This window comes from Leucoraja erinacea, chromosome 33 (genome assembly GCF_028641065.1).
Source record: "Leucoraja erinacea ecotype New England chromosome 33, Leri_hhj_1, whole genome shotgun sequence".
NCBI classification, from domain to species: Eukaryota; Metazoa; Chordata; class Chondrichthyes; order Rajiformes; family Rajidae; genus Leucoraja; species Leucoraja erinaceus.
Window position 1 is genome coordinate 19,700,845 of NC_073409.1, and position 19,672 is coordinate 19,720,516.

Sequence of the window (19,672 nt, forward strand, 5' to 3'; positions counted from 1 at the left end):
CCCACTGAGTCCACGCCGACCAGTCATCACCCCGAACACTAGCACTTTCCCACACACTGGAAACAATTTACTATTTTTTTTACCCAAACCAATTAACCTACAAACCTTTGAAGCGTGGGCGGAAACCGGAGCACCCGGGGAAAGCCCACGTTGTCAAAGGGAGAATGTACACACTGCGTACAGACAGCACCAACTAGTCAGGATCGAACCTGGGACTCTGGCGCTATAAGTCAGCAACTCTACCACTGCACCACTGTGCAGCCCACACATGATAAATGGATCCAGATAAGGATGCGTTGATTCGTAGATGAGCCCTTGCCACATGCAGGGTTTTAGGTTATTTGGCCTCTGTAACAAAACTTCCCCTTTATGTATAGAGAGTGGATGAGATGAGTGTGAACGGGTGATCTAGAGCCGGCGTGAACATGGCAGACCAAAGGGCCTGTTTCCATGCTGTATCTCTAAACTAAACTATACTAAACTAAACTAAACCAAATACTGAGGAGTAGAGAATGGATGCATTTTATTTGATTTTATTTTATTACCAAAATGGGAATGTTAATGAACGAACTTTGACAATAGATCTTGACTATAGACCTGATTTAATGAGAAGCCGTGGACATTTTCAATCACATATCAAAATTATCGTGTTTACATTGAAAAAAGCAATGGTGTGATAATTCAGGGTTGATATCCTGCTCTCAGCCAACTTTACTGCCTGGCATTGCAGGCAGATTGTTCCCACCAGAGATACACACAAAGTGCTGGAGTAACTCAGCGGGTCAGGGTGCATCTCTGGAGAAGGTGGATGGGTGATGTTTCGGGTTGGGACCCTTCTTATTTCCACCTCTTTCTCAGATTGCTTCCACCTCTGCTTTCAAATTTATTTCAATCCTGACTCGTTTTGTAGGTCATCCTTCCATGTATCTGCAGACAAGAATATTAGGTTCAGTTGAGTTTGCTGACGATATGCTATAAAGCAGAATTTAACAAGCAAAACTGCCAGGGTTTCTAATGCAGGGTCAGGGGGGTAAAATTGAGTAGAGTTCAAACACAATGCAATGACACCCAAATTGTGCAGGAAGGAACTGCAGATGCTGGTTAGATGCTGGATAGACACAAAATGCTGACGTAACTCAGGCAGCCAGGCAGCATCTCTGGAGAAAAGGAATAGGTGATGATTTGGGTCGAGATCTTTCTTCAGACTGAAACCCCTGTCCCACGGTACGAGTTCATTCCAAGAGTTCTCCAGAGTTTGCCCTGATTTGGACTCGGAGATTTACGGTAATGGCCACTCGTCGGTACTCGGGGCTCTCGTGGACATTTTTCATCATGTTGAAAAATCTTCACGAGTCTTCCCGTGCTTACCTGCCGTTAGTGAGTCTTCCCGAGTACCTGCCGTTAGCGCTAAGAGACGTCCCCGAGCTCCGACATACCCGCTACGTTCATTTTCCGTGCTTCCCACGAGTTTGATATTTTTTAAACTCGGGAGAGCTCTTGGAATGAACTTGTACCGTGGGACAGGGCTTTAAAGCTTGTCTGGATGATTGCCTAAATATCACCTTCGTACTGTATTCCTCAGTCAGAAGGAGGGTCGACCCGAAATGTCACCTCTTCTTTTTCCCCAGAGATGCTGCCTGACCTGCTGGGTTACTCAAGTACTCTGTGCCTGTTTTCCCACCAATGTCAATCTCACCTAATTCAAAACACAAAGTGCAGGAAGAACTCAGCAGCTCAGGCAAAATGAGTGGAGGAAATGGACAAATGATGTACTGGGTCAGGAAACTTCTTCAGACTGATCGAATAGGGGTGAGAAAGTTAGAAAAGAGGAGAGGGGCCCAGGCCAAGCTGGAAACAGGACTGGGAGAGAGGTTCATTGGCAGAGCCAGTAAGAAGGTGATATTCAGTCAAACATCCAGGCAAACTCAGCATTCAGCAGAATGTTCCTATCCTACAGCAATGTCCAGGAAGTACCGGTCTGTCAACAATTTTCCAGCACCCTTGGTTCCAGAGTCTTTCTGAATTTATCCGCTTTGCCAGCCCAACAGAGGTCGCGGACTCGGAGGGGAGTTGAACGGTACCGGAGCGGTCCGCCTAGGTGCCAAGGGGTCGAAGCCTCGGACATCGGCTGTGGGAATGGATCCGTCGACTCTGGCCTGGCCGGAGTTCCAGAGCCTCGGCCGCAGGTTCAGCCGCCTCACCTGGCCTGCGCACCACGTTTACAGGGGGACTTCCGGGGGAGGTGGGTGTGTTCAATTGTGCTCTCGTAATTGTGCTCACGGGGGTGCCCCAGTTTCCTCCCACACTCCAAAGATGGTTAATTGGCTTCGGTAACGATTGCAAATTGTCCCTAGTGTGTAGGATAGTGTTAGTGTATCGCTGGTTGGCGCCGACTCAGTAGACCGAAGGGCCCGTTTCTGCTGTATCTGCTGTATCTTTAAATCTAAATTTATACTAGACACTATTTAATGTATGGACACTAAGAATGAATGCATTTTGCACGTTTTTTTGATTTTGATTTTTTTGCATTCTGAACAAAGTTTATGATTGAAACATCACCTTCCTTACTCGAGCAGCAGGTGGCACACTAAGTATTAAAGAGGAGCGTAACTGCACTGTGCAACAGGCAGAGCAAAGCACTCAGGGATCTGCAGAAACAAAGCAGAGGGAGCAGTTTAGTGTGTGTCCCCTTAATATGGAGGGGGTCCACTTCTATAGAATGGACACAAGTGTAAGATGTTACTGCAAGAGTTTATTCCTGGTGTTTACTAATCTTAAGATAATATAATTACAGTAAGTGTTTGTAGCAGAGTGAAAGAGGTATCCAGGTTTATCCTGTGTCCCAGCTCACTGCCTGTTTTCCTTGCAAGTTTCAGTACTTCAAGATGCATTTAGGCTTTAGAGATACAGCACAGAAACAGGCCCTTCAGCCCACTGAGTCCGTGCCATCTGGCGATCACCCCTTATACTGACACTATCCGACACACTAGGGACAATTTACAATTTTTCACGGAACCCAACTAACCCAGTTTAAATATTTTAGAGGACCAGGAAACCAAGAAACCAAGAAACCTACACACCTGTACGTCATTGAGTTGTGGGAGAAAGCCCATGCAGGTCACAGGGAGACCGTAAAAACTCCATACAGACAGCAGCCATAGTCAAGATCAAAACTGGGTCTGTGGTGCTGTAAGGCAGCATCTCTATCGCTGTGCCACCGTGCCCTTCTAATTATAGTTTAAGTGCATATAGAACCTCCCTACACATCTAGCCTAGAAATTCACTCCACTCTAATCTTTTAAGGGCACTAAGTAAAGACACGGAGAAAGTAATTGGATATTGCTTTAAAAATATTTGAAAGACACCGTGTAGAGTTTCATTCAAGAGCTGAGCTGTGTACAACTTCCATAATGTTGTTCAATATTCCAGTGGTTTCAGTATGTAAAAGGCAATGACTGTATGGGGCGCAACTGGTAGAGCTGTTACCTCGCAGCTCCAGAGACCCGGGTTCCATCCTGACCTTGGGTGCTGTCTGTGTGGAGTTTGCACGTTTTCCCTGTGACCACGTGGGCCACCTCCGGGTGCACCGGCTTCCTTCCACATCTCAAAGATAGGCAGGTTTGTAGATTCATTGTAAATTTCCCCTAGTGTGTAGGGAATGAATAAGTGGCGTAACATAGAACTAGTGTAAAGGTCGGTGTCGACGGGTCTGTTTGGACGCTGTATCTCCAAAATTAAAAAAGTCTAGAGAAAAGATAAAAAGATCCAGTGTAAATGAGGACTTGAAATAAATAAATATTAGTGAAAAAAACTAGAAAATTACTATTAGAGCCTGAAAACTAGTTCTGATTAGCCGATGATTTACATCGCATGGTTCTCAAGTTGACAAAGAGATGACGGATGCCCTGGTTATCTCCTTCCAATCAGCCTCTGTAAATTGCCCCTGACGTATGGGGAGTGGATGAGAAAGTGGGATAGCATGGAACCATGGATGGTTAATAATTGTCGTGAATTAGTCCAGCTTAGTTTAGTTTAGTTTAGTTTAGTTTATTGTCACGTGTACCAAGTGAGGCACAGTGAAAAGCCTTTGTTGCGCGCTATCCAGCCAGCGGAAAGACAATACATGATTATAATTGAGCCTTCCACAGTGTCTGCAAATCAATTTCTAGCAATCGTGATGTTGAGTTTAGTTTAGAGATACAGCGCGGGAACAGGCCCTTCGGCCCACCGAGTCTGCGCCGACCAGCGATCCCCGCATATTAACACTATCCTACACGCACTCGGGACAATGTTTACATTTACCAAGCCAATTTACCTACATACCTGTACGTCTTTGGAGTGTGGGAGGAAACCGAAGATCTCCGAGAAAACCCATGCAGGTCAATGGGAGAACGTACAAATTCCGTACAGACAGCACCCGTAGTCAGGATTGAACCCGGATCAGCTGCGCTGCAAGCCCCATAAGGCAGCAACTCTACCGCTGTGCCACCGTGCCACCCTAGATGTCTCATTCTTTTATTTATTTTTCAGGATGTGGGCCTGACTGGGCAAGTTCAGAATTTATTAATTTTTCCTTGTTGGCTTCTAACAGGTAAGTTTCAAAATCAACAGCATTGCCGTGGCTGGGAGTGGAATGTAGGCCAGAAAAAGTAAGGATGAGCAAATGACAGACTCTTACATCAATCCAGCTGTTTTACGGTCATTATTACTGAGACCGACTGCATTTTCCTTTCTAAGTGGCAGACTATTAACTGAATGGGAATGATGGAAGTTGAATTCTAGATATGGGCTATGAATGCAATAATCTAATGGTGTCACCATCATAGCCTTGCTGTGATACGCCAACAATCACTGTGTTATAGCCTCTGTACAATCATAGTGGCTATTCCTTAGGTGAGAAATTAAACCAGATGTGAAATTGGAGGGGTCACGAAATTTGCTTTCTTATTTAGGCAAACATGGTCTTTTCACCCATAAACCCATAAGGGTTGGAGGCGCGATCGACGTCGCAGAGGCCTCTGCAGTCCGTCTGTCTTTTTTTAGTTTATTGTCTGGTTGAGTGTATAGTTTGTGGTGGGTTTTTGACTGTGTATGTGTGGGGGGCAGGGGGGTGGGTGGGGGAAACATTTAGATCTCTTCCCTGTCCGGGGACCCGACCTTTTCCCTGTCGGGTCTCCGTTGCCGTTGGGGCCTAGCACCGTGGAGCGGCCTCCAACCGAAATGACAGCTCAAGTCACGGAGCCTGCGGAGCTGCGGACCTACCATCGTGGAGCTGGCCGGCTTCGGAGCGTGGAGAGCTGCGGTGGTTCGCTGCTGCGACCCGACTCCGGTGGATGGTGACACCGGGAGCTCGCGGGTCCCCGGTGGGAGACCGCTTTGCGGGGCACTGGCAACGGCGACTTCTCCCGCTCGAATTGCGGGGTTGAGAGTGACCTGGAGCGGGGTCTTACAATGCCCGGCGCGGCTTTAAATGGCCGCGGAATTGCTGGCGCCCGCCGAGGGCTCCAACATCAAGACCCGGGGCAGGGCCTTACATCGCCCGGCGCGGCTTTAAGTGGGCGCGTGACTTGCTAGCGCCCGCTGGGGCTTTGACTTTGACTTCGGGAGAGGAATGGAGAGCAGGGGAGAGACAAGACTTTGCCTTCCATCACAGTGAGGAGGAGATTCACTGTGATGGATGTTTGTGTAAATTGTGTTGGTGTGCGTCTTGGTTCTTTTCTTGTATGACTGAAGAAACCAAATTTTGTTTGAACTTCATGTGAGGTTGAAATGACAAATAAACGGTATTGTATTGTATTGTAAACTTCTCGTTTAGATCCACTTGTTATAAAAGATGCCACTGTCATATCTGCCTCCACTCCCAATACTGGCAGTGTGTTCCCAGCACCCACCACCCTCTGTGTAAAAACACGGCCCTATAAACCTGCGTTAAACGTTGCTCCTCTCAGCTTAAAGCTATGCCTCCAGTATATGATCTTTCCATCCTGGGAGAAAAGGTTCTGACTGTCTATCCTGACTAAGCCTCTCATAATTTTATATAGTTCTACCAGGATCCCCCTCAACCTTTGCTGTTCCAGAGAAAGCAATACCTTGTCCAACCGCTCCTTGCAGCTAAAACACTCTAAAACAGCCTCCTCTTGAACATCAAAGAAACGAAGGAGCTGGTCATGGACTTTAGGAGGGCACATCATCCGAGGACGTACACTCCATTGAGGATAAATGGGGATCCTGTGGATAGGGTGAACTGTTTTAAATATCTGGGAGTCCACATCTCCGAGGATATGACATGGGCATCACACGCCTCAGCACACGTGAGTAAGGCAAGGCAGCGCCTTTACCACCTCAGGCAATTGAGGAAATTCAGAGTGTCTCCGAGGATCCTCCAGTGCTTCTACGCAGCGGCGGTGGAAAGCATCTTGTCCGGCAACATTACCATCTGGTTTGGGAATTGCTCTGCCAAGGACAAGAAGGCTCTGCAGAGAGTAGTGCGTTCGGCCGAACGCACTATGGAACTTCACTTTCCCCCCTGCAGGAACTATACATCAGGAGGTGCAACTCCAGAGCCAACAATATCATGGGAGGCCCCTTCCACCCCAGGTGACCCGCGTGGGTTTTCTCTGAGATCTTCGGTTTCCTCCCACACTCCAAAGACTTATACAGGTTTGTAGGTTAATTAGCTTGGTATAAAATATATAATTGTCTCTCATGTGTGTAGGATAGTGTTAATGCGCAGGATTGCTGGTCGGTGTGGACTCGATGGGCCGAAGGGCCTGTTGCCAAGCTGTATCTCTAAACCAAACTAAGCTAAACTAAACTAAGAACATTGGACCTTGTGAGATAACTAGTTCCAGTGGATAAAGTTTAAATCAATCATTGTTAAGCAAAAATTGTGCAATGGGCTGACGTGCAGTACGCAACGGAGCGGAACGTGGGCCTTTTTTTCATCCATTTCAGTAACCTGACCCGACCCGACTCGCAGTGTAATCAACGTTGCGGGGGAACAGTTTGTGTTAATAAATTAGAATTCTGAAAATGAGGAGAAGATTTTTACCAAATAACTTTTATTTATACGAGGATGTTTCCGTAACCGGCTTCCATCTCCGCACTAGTTATCTTTGCTCCGCTACGGGATCTTTGGTGCGGAGACGGAAGCCGGTTACGGAAATGGGGCCTAAAATTACCCATGAACCTGCCCATGACCGTACTATGTCTTTTTCATTGAGTGATCTATCTTGCTTGCTATAGGATCTTTGGTGAAAAGCAACGATACCATTTAACACATTTTAACATAGACATTCACCATAGTGGAATCCACATTCCTCACTGTGATGGAAGGCAATAATGTTTAGTCATCTTCCTCCTTTGTTCACCCGTGGTGGGTGTGGGCTTTGATCCTTCAGCAGTCGCCGCTGCCGACAGCCCGATGTCCGAAGGCCTCACGTCGGGATGATGGAAAGTCCGGCGTCGGGACGGATTGGAACACTCCGCGGAATGGAACACACAAGTCGGCCTCTTCTTAACAGAGACCGTGACTTCATGGTGTTAACGTCCACAGTCGGAGCTCTTCTTCTGGTGATCCTCAGCAAAATGATCGCCCGCTCCTCGATGGTAAGCCCCCCGCGGCTTGAAGCTCCAGGCCGGTCTCCAGGATAGGCCGCACCAATCCAAGTTGTTAGGCCGCAAATGTGTATTCTGGTGAAAATATTATTATTGGAGTAACTCAACGGGTCAGGTGGCATCGGTGGAGGGAAGGGACAGATGAATGTTTGGGTCAGGACTTTTCTTCACACAGATATTACCATTGGTTTTATTTCAGCAAAGAATAAAAAAGAAACTCCGAAAAATGGAAAAGAGGGACTTTGATTCGAATTCATGATTCAAGTCAACAACATTGACGGGGTGGCCAGGTGGCGCAGCTGTAGAGTTGCTGCCTTACAGCACCAGAGACTCGGGCTCGATCATGACTACGGGTGCTGTCTGTACGGAGTTTGTACGTTCTCCTCGTGACTGTCTGGGTTTTCCCCGGAACCTGGTTTCTTCACACACTGGAAAGACGTACAGCTATGTAGATTAATTTGGCTTTGGTAAAAATTGTAAATTGTTCATAATGTGTAGGACAGTGCTATGGTACGGGGATTGCTGCGTTGGCAGACTGGGCGACCATTTACTTGAACACCTACGCTCAGTCCGCCTTGGCCTATGCAATCTCCCAGTTTGCTAAACATTTTAACTTTGATTCCTTTCCCATTTCTTAACTGACCTTTCTGTCCTGGGCCTCCTCCAATGTCAGAGTGAGGTCAAACACAAATTGGAGGAGCAGCACCTCATATTTCACTTGGGCAGCTTAAAACCCAGTGGCATGAATATTAATTTCTCTAATATCAAGTAACCCTTGCATTCCCTCTCCATCCCTTCCCCCACCCAAGTCCTCTTACTAATTTCACCGTTTGTATCCCTTCATTATCACCTCATCCGCAGCCAACAATGGACCATTGTGGGCTCCTTTGTTGGCTCTCCCAAGCCATCGGTGCAGACCCTGCGTTGCTCTGTACGTTCCCATACCTCTAGCTTCCCTCTCCCTGGCTCTCAGTCTGAAGAAAAGTCTCGACCCACTGAGTTACTCCAGCACTTTGTGTCTATCTTCGGTGTGAACTATCGTCTGCAGTTTCCTTCCGACACAAATAGGGGCTGTGCAGTTTTGTTGCCCTTCTCGCTAATGAGTAATGACAACCCCATTAGAAATAACTCAATGTTGGTCGCAAGAAAAATAGAACAATGAAGCCCCAAAATAAAAGCTTTTAAACCGTGAGGCCTGTGGCCATTATGAGAACGCACTGGAAATCTCAATTGCCATTCTGTCTTTCCTTCAACACTTTCCCCACACTCTGCTCCTGGCTGGGACTATGTGTGTGACTGGTCTACACCATAAATAACTAGGCTTTTTGTTTGACCACTAATTTGCAGCAACTTCAGACACTGTCTCCTTCCCCCACATTGTACTTGTTCAATTCTGCTCATATGGCAGGACCAGGAATGGTGAGACTGCTCAGGCAGCGTTTGAAAAGTGTCCGACGTGTAAAGAAATTCTTACAGAATGATTTAACTGGTGAGTTGGCTTGAGAATATATCTTCTATTTACTGTTAACTCCCCATTAGGCAGCAATAGGAACCAGAGACATTCAGCTCATTTCACAAAATACTCACACGACAGCAAAAACAATCTTTGTGAATAGTGGTTGGGAGTTAAGTTTGTTTTTAAGGGGAAATACTCATCTCAAATAGGGGTAGTTTCAGGGAACAAAAAGATTTACAAGATTGGCCTGCACTGTGGCACAGCGGTAGAGTTGCTGCCTTACAGCACCAGAGACCTGGGCTCGATCCTGCCTAAGGGTGCTGTCTGTACAGAGTTGGTAAGTTTTACCCGTGACCTGCGTAGGTTTTCTATGGGAGAGCCCGTTTGATCCCACACTCCAAAGACGTACAGATTTGTACAGTAATTGGCTTGGTAAAATTGTAAATTGTCCCTAGTGTGTGTCGGATAGTATTAGTGTGCGGGGATCACTGGTCGAAGGGCCTGTTTCCGCACTGTTTCTCTAAACTAAACTAAACTAAACTAAACTAAACTAAACTAAACTAAACTAAACTAAACTAAACTAAACTAAACTAAACGAAACTAAACTAAACTAAACTAAACTAAACTAAACTAAGCTAAACAAAACTAAACTAAACTAAGCTAAACGAAACGGAACTAGATGTAAATTATGTTGAAATTCTTCCAAGTACCAATGAAAATAAAGCATCTGGGTTAAAGAAATTATCACAAAACGGTTGCTAAAGGGCCTGTCCCACTTGGCCGTCATTTGCGCGTAATTTACGTGACATCGTTTACGTGTCACGACGCATGACATGCGCGCATGGTGCGTGGTGACGTAGGCAATGACGCGTGGTCGCGCGCGACGTCCCAGGATTTTGTGATGTACAAAATCTTCGCTCGCCATCTGCGTGACGCGCAAATGATGGCCAAGTGGGACAGGCCCTTAACTTACTTTATCACAGTCAGGGCAAAAGTAGTGGCACAGTGGCACAGCTAGTAGAACTGCTGCCTCTCAGCACCAGAGAACCACGTTCGATCCTGACCTCGGGTGCTGTCTGTGTGGAGTTGGCACGCTCTCCCAGTGACTGAGTCGACTTGCTCTGGGTGCTCCGATTTCCTCCCACATCCAAAAGATGTGCGAGTTTGTAGGTCAATTGGACTCTGTAAATTGCTCCTAGTGTGGGTGCAAGACTGGGATAAGAGAGAAGATGTGTAACAAAGGTCAGGATGGATGGTTGACCAAAGAGCCAGTTTCCATGCTGAATCTTTCTATCACTCAATGAAACACAGAGTGAGACCTGATACCCAGGTCTGGTACATGTAGGAATGAACTGTAGATGCTGGTTTAAACCAAAGATAGACATAAAATGCTGGAGTAACTCAACTGGACAGGCAGCATCTCTGGAGAGAAGGAAATGGTGATGTTTTACGTCGAGACCCTTCTTCAGACTGAAGGAAGGTCTCGACCCTAAATATCACCCATTCCTTCGCCCCAGAGATGCTGCCTGTCCCGCTGAATTACTCCAGCATTTTGTGTGTATCCCAGATATGGTACACATTGTAGATGGCCCTATTTTCATTAGGCCTCCCACTGTAACCTGCTCTTTCACAGAACCTGAATCTGCAGAATTTGTCTCCATATAAAATGTATACAAACCTTCTTCACATTAAAATATAAATGAACTGGAAACACATTATATAAACATTATGTGGCTGTATCGACTTTAAATGAGTTCCAGTCATCCAGAAACCACAAAGTGCACTCCTGCAAGGCACAGAATGATTGTGGGACATCACATTCTTGGCTTACTACTCTTCTTTAATCCTTAAGATTAAAAAAAACCATCTTAGCATAAAATAAGTTAGTCTATCACCACATCTTTCTTCCGATTCTCAAAAGATGAGGTAATAGATTAACTTATTTTAAGGTGAGAGGGGAAAGATTTAATACAAACCTGAAGAATAACACAAAGGATGGTGGGTATATGAAACGAGCTGCCAGAGGAGGTAGTTGAAGCAGATACTAAGGCCCGTTTAAGAAACATTTAGACAGGTACATGGATAGGACCGGTTTAGATGGATATGAACCAAACATAGGCAGATGGGACGTGTAGATGGGGCATGTTGGTCGGTGTGGGCAAGTTGGGCCAAAGGGCCTGTTTTCACGCTGTATGACTCTATAAGAAACGTTCCCTTGCATTGTGAACCTTTAGCTTTCAGCTGGACAAATCCCATGAAAATAATTTCAAACAAATATCTACAGATCAATAGTCAAGAGTGTTTAATATGTTCAGGGGCTGTCCCACTTGGGAGACCTAATTGCTGAGTTTAGAAGAGTTTGAAAAAATAATTTGTTGAAGACCTCCTTCGACTATGTTGAAGACCAACTTCGACTAGCTACGACTAACTTTGGGAAAATTGGACACTGAATAGTGGAGAGTGAAGACGACCTCCTTAGATCTCCTTTGACCTCCCTTCGACTATGATGAAGACTATCTACGACTACCTTCGACTACCCTCGACTACCTACGACTAACATATGCTGACCTACTATGACCTACTACGACTAAACATACGAGTAAAAAAAGTATAGGTTTTTTCCATGGTGACCTTTTTTTACTCGCGGGCATTTTTTAACATATTGAACAAAACGCCGTGACCCAGCTGAGGCCTCGAGTACGCGGGGACTACTCTCGAGCATGAAGGAGAGTTACGAAGACCTCCTTCAACCACGCGTCAACCATGCTGCGAGTATGAGTCGAGAGCAAACTCGCCAGAACTCGCGGATTAGGTCGCCCAAGTGGGACAGGCCCTTAACGACAACAGAACAATGACATTCAGACCTGCTGCAGCATTACGAACCCTTAAACGCAATAACACCCAGATAATACTGTATAATAACGTGGAACAGTACAGCATGGGAACAGGCCCTTCAGCCCACAATGTCCGTGCTGAACATGATGCCAGTCTAAACTAATCTCCCCTGCAGCAAGTAATCGATATCCCTGCATTTCCTGCATATCCATGTGCCTATTCCAAAAGCCTCTTGAAAACCAACATCAAATCTCCCTCCACCACTACCCCTGGCAGCATGTTCCAGACACCCACCACTCTCTGCTTAGAAACTTTTACCCCTCCTGTCTTAAAGCTATGCCCTCATGTCTTTGACATCTCCACCCCAGGAAAGTCTACTTTGTCTGTGCCACTCATATTAGATGTCTCCCCTCAGCCTTCCAATGCTCCAGAAAAAATAATCCAAGTTTGTTCAACCTCTCTTTACACCTATTAGCCTCTAATCCAAGCAGCATTATGATACCACTCCTCTGTACACTTTCCAAAGCCTCCACATCCTTCCTGTAATGGGGCGATCAGAACTGCACACAATACACCAAATGTGGCCTGACCAAGGTCCTATTAAGCTGCATCGTAACTCCCTGAGTCCATGCCTCAACCGTGGCGCTGTGTAGCATTAGTTCATCTTCATAAGGAAAGGAGCAGAATTTGCCCATTCAGCCCATCGAGTCTACTCCGCCATTCAATCATGGCTGATCTATCTTTCCCTCTCAACCCCATTCTCATGCCTGCTCCCCACCCTTACTGATCAAGTGCACGTCAATCTTCATTTTATAAATACCCAATGACTTTACCTCCAGAGCCGTCTGTGGCAATGAATTCCACAGATTCACAGCCCTCGAACTAAAGACATCCCTCCTCATCTCCTTTCTAAAGGTATATCCTTTCATTCTGAGGTGGTGCCCTCTGGTCCTAGACTCTCCCACTAGTTGAAACATCCTCTCCACAGCCACTCTATCCAGGCCTATCACTGTTCGGTAAGTTTCTATGAGCTCCCCCCTCATCCTACTAAACTCCAGGCATCTTTCTAAACCTTACATGTGCTTCGATTTTCCTATTGACCAAAGTTACAACCTCTTTGGTCATCCAAGGTGCCCTAACCTTGCCATCCCTATCCTTCCCGGAACTTACTGGTCTTAACTTCAGATCAGCTGGACTTTAAAAGTCTCCCACGTGTCAGATGTATAGGAAGGAACTGCAGTTGCTGGTTTAAACTGAAGATACACACAAAAAGCTGGAGTAACTCAGCGGGGCATGCAGCAGACGTTTCAGGTTGAGGCCCTTCTTCAGGTCTGATGAAGAGTCTCGAATTGAAACGTCGCCTATTCCTTTTCTCCAGAGATGCTGTCTGACCCGCTGAGTTTCTCCAGCTTTTTCTGTCCATCCCTCATATCAGATGTGGATGTACCCATGGCGGATTGAATGCCTTGAAGAGCTAGATAGAGCTCTTAAAGATAGCGGAGTCAGGGGATATGGGGAGAAGGCAGGAACAGGGTACTGATTGTGGATGATCAGCCATGATGAATGGCAGTCCTGGCTTGAAGGGCCGAATGGCCTACTCCTGCGCCTATTGTCTATGGTCTATTACCTTCCGCCAGGATGCAGACATCCTTATTTATAATTATTTAAAAACTAATCAAAAACACAATCAACTAATAACTATAATGCAAGATAACCCTAATAGTGCACAATCCAAAGACGGCAGTGCAACCTAAGACGCAGTCCAAAGATGATGACAGTTTCTGAAGTTGATATTTTGTAGCCTTCAGGGCATGGTGGCTATTGAGACTAAGTTGTTTTTGAAGCTGGTAGTCACAGTTTCCAGTCTCCTGCACCTTCTTCCTAATGATAGTAGGGAGACGAGAGTGTGGCCAGTTTGATATGGGTCTTTTTTGAGGCATGTTCATTTTCATAAGATTTAGGAGCAATATTGTGCCATTCGGCCCATCAAGTCTACTCCGCCATTCTATGGTTCCCACTCAACCACATTTACCTGCCTTCTCCCTAAAACCTCTGACACCCGTACTAATCAGGAACCTATCAATCTCTACCTTAAAAATATTCTTTGACTTGGCATCCAAAGCTGTCCATGGCAATGCATTCCACAGATTCACCACCCTACTACTAAAGGAATTCTTCCTCATCTCCTATCTAAAGGTACATCCTTTTATTCAGAGGCTATGGCCTCTGGTTAAAGACTCTTCCACTGGTGGAAGCATCCTCTCCACATCCACTCTATCCAGGCCTTTCAGGGGCAGGTCAGTGCCTCTGATGGACCAGGCAGCATCTACCACTCTCTGTTGTTTCCTTGGCGTTTGGGTTGTGATCCTCTGATCCCCTGAACCAGGCTGTGAGAGTATGCTCTCTATCGTACACCTGTAGAAGTTTGCTGACATACTGAATCTCCGGAACCTTCTCCGGAAGTGGAGGCATGGGTGAGCTTTCCTCGTGATTGCTTTGATGTGCTGGGCCCAGGACAGATCTTCTAAGATATCTATGCCCAGGAATTGGGAGCCGCTGCCTCTCTCTACTGCTGTCCCGTTGATGAGGACAGGTTCGTTCAGAGCAAGGTTATTGTTCTGGCAGCATTCAATTAGATTTTCAATCTCCCTCCTTTAATTTAAAATATTTAAATTATTAACTGAACATAATACCAAGCATTCCATTTCCAGGTTTTCTATATTGGTCGTACCTGGCAGGGATAACTGCAGCGCAATTTTATGTAACTACATGTTTGTAATGAGTGCAATTCAAAACAAATTTGTCCTGAGCTATCCTGAATGAGGTGTTTTATAAACACAATCATGCCTTTGTCTTACTCGCCACATAATATGCATACAATATTTTTTTCATATTCACTGAATGAGTTGGAAAAGCATTATATGCACATTAAGTCCCAGTACCTTAGATAGACAGAAAAAGCTGGAGTAATTCAGCAGGTCAGACAGCATCTCTGGAGAAAAGGAATAGGTGACGTATCAGATTTCAAAAGGGTCTTGACCCAAAACGTTACCCATTCCTTTTCTCCAGAGATGCTGCTTGCCCACTGAGTTACTCCAGTTTTTTGTGTCTATCTTCGATTGAAACCGGCATCTGCAGTTCCTTCCTGCACAAGTGCCTCTACCTACTTTAAGTGAGCACCAGTCATACAAAACTGCAAAGTGCATTCTGGCAGGTTAGACTTTATTTTGACTTTAGAGATACAGCATGGCAACAGGCCCTTTGGCCCACCATGTTCATGCCGACCAGCGATCAACCCATACACTAGCTCTATCCTACAGACTCGAGACAATTTACAATTTACAGAAGCCAATTAATGTACAAATCTGTACGTATTTGGAGTGTGGTAGGAACCTGGAGCACCCGGAGGAAACCCACAGGATCACAGGGAGAACGTGCAAACTCCGTACAGACAGTAACTATCGTTAGAATCAAATCCGGGTCTCTGGTGCTGTCAGGCAGCAACTCTACCACTGTGCCACCATGCTGCCCCTATAGAACAATGGCGGGACATCATTGGTCTTCTCCTGTGCTCAATACACACGTGTGCAGATGCATACAGCTGGGTTAAAAAGCATGTATTCACACACACAAATAAATATCTGATGGAAATCATTGAGCCCCCATTGACACCATCTACACCACACTGCCTCGGGAAAGTAGCCAAAATATACAAAGACCGTTCCCGTGCCGGCCATCCCTTCTTCTCCCCGCTCTCATCAAGGGAAAGAAACCCAAAACCACCAGACTCAGACCGTCCCCCGTGATCAGGCTCCGGAACCATCCCAAAGGTGAGGGTATTGTTCACCTTCTCCCCAACTGATGCCACCAATCTGAAGCAGAAACATAGAAACATAGAAATTAGGTGTAAGTATCGGCCCTTTGAAATCCACAACTCATCCCACCATACCCTCTGATCCCCTTAGCCACAGGGATCCACTCCCTCTTAAATATAGCCAATGAACTGGCCTCGACTACCCTCTGTGATCAGAGCTCTTCTCACGTTGAACGGTTTTAAAGGATTTCCCCTTATCCTTAAGCTGTGAAGGTCCTGACTTCCCCAACATCGGGGCAATTTTCCTGCATCTAGCCTTTGCAACCCCTTAATAATTTTGTAAGTTTCTATAAAATCCCCGCTCAATCTTCAAAATTCTAGAGAGTATAAACCAAGTCTATCCAGTCTTTCTTCATAAGACAGTCCTGACATCCCAGGAATCAGTCTGGTGATCTCTGCACATGTCCTTCCTCAGATTTTGTATGCAATACTCCAATGCTGAGAACTGTATGCAATATTCTGCACTCTGTATCTTTGTCCTATACTCAAATCCTTTTGCTATGCTATATTCTGCACTCTGTATCTTTGCCTTCAGTCTACCTATCGTACTTGAGTTTGGTTTGATTGTAGTATTATCTGACCCGATGAGATGCGAAACATTCGCTCTGCCTTGTCACCCGCGGCCAAAAATTAACCTGAACCTAAGGGAGAGGAATCCTAAAAGGACACAAAGTGCTGGAGTAGCTCAGCAGGTTGGGCGGCATCTCTGGACAACGGTTGGGTCAGGACCCTTCTTCAGACTGATTGTCGGAGAAGAGAAGAAAGCCAGAAGAGGGGAGAGACGGGACAAAATGTTGGAGGTAATAAGTGGTTGCGGGCGAGGGGGGTTATTGATGGGCCCGAGGTTAAAGGAATTCTGGCAGATGTACTGTGGACACAGAGACCAACTTACAACCTCAACCACCACACAAAATGAGCAAACCCGCACACCATACAGCAGGAATCAGAACTGAAGTCTTTTGCTGAGCTAGTTCCTATATTTAATGAAACTGGGGTGCATGTGATTATGTGCAACAGAATTTGAAGGTAAAGAATATACTAGCAGAAATAATAATGGAGATTGAACTAGTCCCACATGAGTGTTGAAATGATTCGCAAGCATAATGGTTAAAGGATGGTATGATAAATGGTAGAGGTTTTTTTTATATTTGTAAAAACTGATTAGAGACCTTCTCGACCCGAAACGTTGCCTATTTCCTTCGCTCCATAGATGCTGCCGCACCCGCTGAGTTTCTCCAGCATTTTTGTCTACCTTCAAGTTTCCAGCATCTGCAGTTCCTTCTTACCAGAGACCTGCATCATGATAGTTCATCATAGCTTGCCTAGTAAATGGGGAGATAAAACTTATACTTGCCTTTGGAAAGGGAAAGTGAAATAAAAGCCAGTTCATAGCTCAGAAGAGCTTTCCACTAGATCTGGCTGTCAAATAGAGGTGGACCTGTCTGATGTGACCATGAAATGAGCACACAGGGTGCAGGAGGAACTCAGCAGATCAGGCAGCATCTGGGGAGGGAATGGATAGGCGGTGTTTCGGGTTAGGACCATTCTTCAACAGTCAAGATTCTGGGCTCTAGAACAAGAGTCAAAAATGTTTAATTTTTACAGGCAGCAACAACAGAACAAGGAACAGACAGGATTGATTGGACAAACGACAATATTGGTTTACAGAAAAAGACACAGAATTCCGCAGTAACTCAACGGGACAGGCAGTATCTCTAGAGAACATGGATAGATGACATTCTGAGTCAGGGCCCTTCTTCAGACTAAAGGGGCTGTCCCACTGTACGAGCTAATTCACGAGCTCTCCCGAGTTAAAAAAAAAATCAAACTCGTGGTAAGCACATAGAATGTACGTAGCGGGTACGTCGGAGTTCAGGACATCTCTTAGCAGCTCGTAACGCTAACGGTAGGTACTCTGGAAATGCGGTAAGCTCGTGAAGACCCGTGAAGATTTTTCAACATGTTGAAAAATGTCTACGAGAGCCCCGAGTACCTACGAGCGGCTATTACCGTAATTCTCCGAGTTCGAATCAGGGGAATCTCGGGAGGGAGAACTCTTGAATTACCTCGTAGAGTGGGACAGCCCCTTTATCGTGGTGGCGGTGGAGAAAGCTGGAAGAGAGGAAGGGCAGGAGAAAGCGCGGCAAGTGATAGGTGGATACAGGTAAAGGGGGGTTTGATGGTCAGATGGTTGGACTAAAGACAGCGATTAAAAGACCAATGCTGTGAGATTAGAGGTGTGAATTGTGAAGCCAGAGGAAAGAATATCGGTAGAAGGGGCAGGGGAAGGTGAGAAATGGGTGCGAGTCCAGGTGGGCCCTGAGGAATATGGGGTGCTGTTCCTCCTGTTTACATGCGATCGCACTCTGGCAATGGAGGAGGCCCAGGACAGAAAGGTCAGTGTAGGAATGGGAAGGGGTGTTAAAATGGTTAGCAACCGGGAGATCCAGCAGCACGTGGCGGACTGAGCTCGGTGAAAAGCCCGACAAGTCTACGCTTGTTCTTGCCGATGTACAGGAGGCCACATCTTGGCCACCTGATGCAGTAGATGAAGTTAGAAGAGCCGCAAGTGTTCCTTTGCGTCACCTGGAAGGATCTCTGGGATACCCGCGGCTCCTCTGTGTCCTGCACTGCTCTCACTCCTACTCCCCCCGAATGGAACAAGGATGGAGTTCCACTGGCCTTTACCTTCCACTCTACCAGTCTCCGCATCCAAGCATCTTTCACTGGCATTTCCACCTTCTTCAATGTGATTCCATCACCAGCTCACACTCAAACTGGAGGAACAGCACCTCATATTCCTCTAGAGTAGCATACAACCCAACGATGTGAACATTGAATTTTTCACTTTCAGGTAACTAAACGTAACCCTCTTTTCCTTTCCTTTCCCTGTGAAGTCTGAAGAAGGGTCCCAACCAGAAACGTCACATGTCCTTGTTCTCCAGAGATGCTGCCAGACCTGCTGAATTACTGGAGCAGCACCTCATATTTCGCTTGGGTAGTTTACACCCCATTGACTTCTCCAATTTCAGGTAGTCCTTGCTTTCTCCCACTTTCCCGTCCCCTTCCCAGCTCTCCCACAGCCCACTATCTTTGCCTCTTCCTTTCTTAATCCCGCCCCTCCCCATCCCCTCATCAGTCTGAAGAATGGTCTCGACCCGAAACGTCACCCATTCCTTCGCTCCATAGATGCTGCCTCACCAGCTGAGTTTCTCCAGCATTTTTGTCTGCCTTCGATTGTTCAGGAATCAGCAGTTCCTTCTTAAACGTGCTGAATTACTCCAACGCCTTGTGTCTTAGTTTGTAAACCAGGATCTGCAGTTGCTTGATTGTACAAGTGAGTCTAAGGTGTATGGGTTCACTTCTTCGAGAGGTTGGAGGCATGGTGAGAGGATGCATGGGTAGGGTTGATCCTGGTGAAGTGCCAGGTTGCCGCAGCCTAGATGGTTTGGCAGTGTGTCTGATATCTTGTTAGTGCTGTGTACCAGCATGAGCCTTCACCTGCACGATGGAAGTGAGAAAGCAACACTGGTGAAGAAATAAATAAAATATCATTCATCAGCTGGCCAAATATAATTGAAATTAAAGGTGAGGATGGGGGTGGGTCGGGTTGTTGGTTGGTAGATGCCTACAATGGAAGCATCAACCATGAACCCAATTTACTGGTGCAGTGATGGAGTTGCTGCCATACAGCGCCAGAGACCCGGGTTCGATCCCGACAACAGGTGCTGTCTGCACTGCACGGAGTTTGCACACAGCAATCTTTTAGGGCTGAGATGAGAAAAATATTTTTTACACAGAGAGTGGTGAATCTCTGGAATTCTCTGCCACAGAATGTAGTTGAGGCCAGTTCATTGGCTATATTTAAGAGGGAGTTAGATGTGGCCCTT

At 46.1% G+C, this 19,672-nt stretch overlaps 1 protein-coding gene across 2 annotated transcripts in view; it reads right to left on the reverse strand.

Moving 5' to 3' along the window:
* Nucleotides 1-19,672, reverse strand: part of LOC129712782 (uncharacterized) — a 246,420-nt gene that overhangs the window by 32,965 nt on the left and 193,783 nt on the right. The window contains exon 3 of one of the 2 annotated variants that reach the window (XM_055661514.1): nucleotides 478-927. The exons of the other annotated variant lie outside the window; for it this stretch is intronic. Coding sequence (XP_055517489.1) covers nucleotides 889-927 — 39 coding nt within the window. The 3' untranslated portion in view covers nucleotides 478-888. Of the gene's footprint in view, nucleotides 1-477; nucleotides 928-19,672 lie in introns of those variants that run through there. 2 annotated transcript variants of the gene reach the window in all.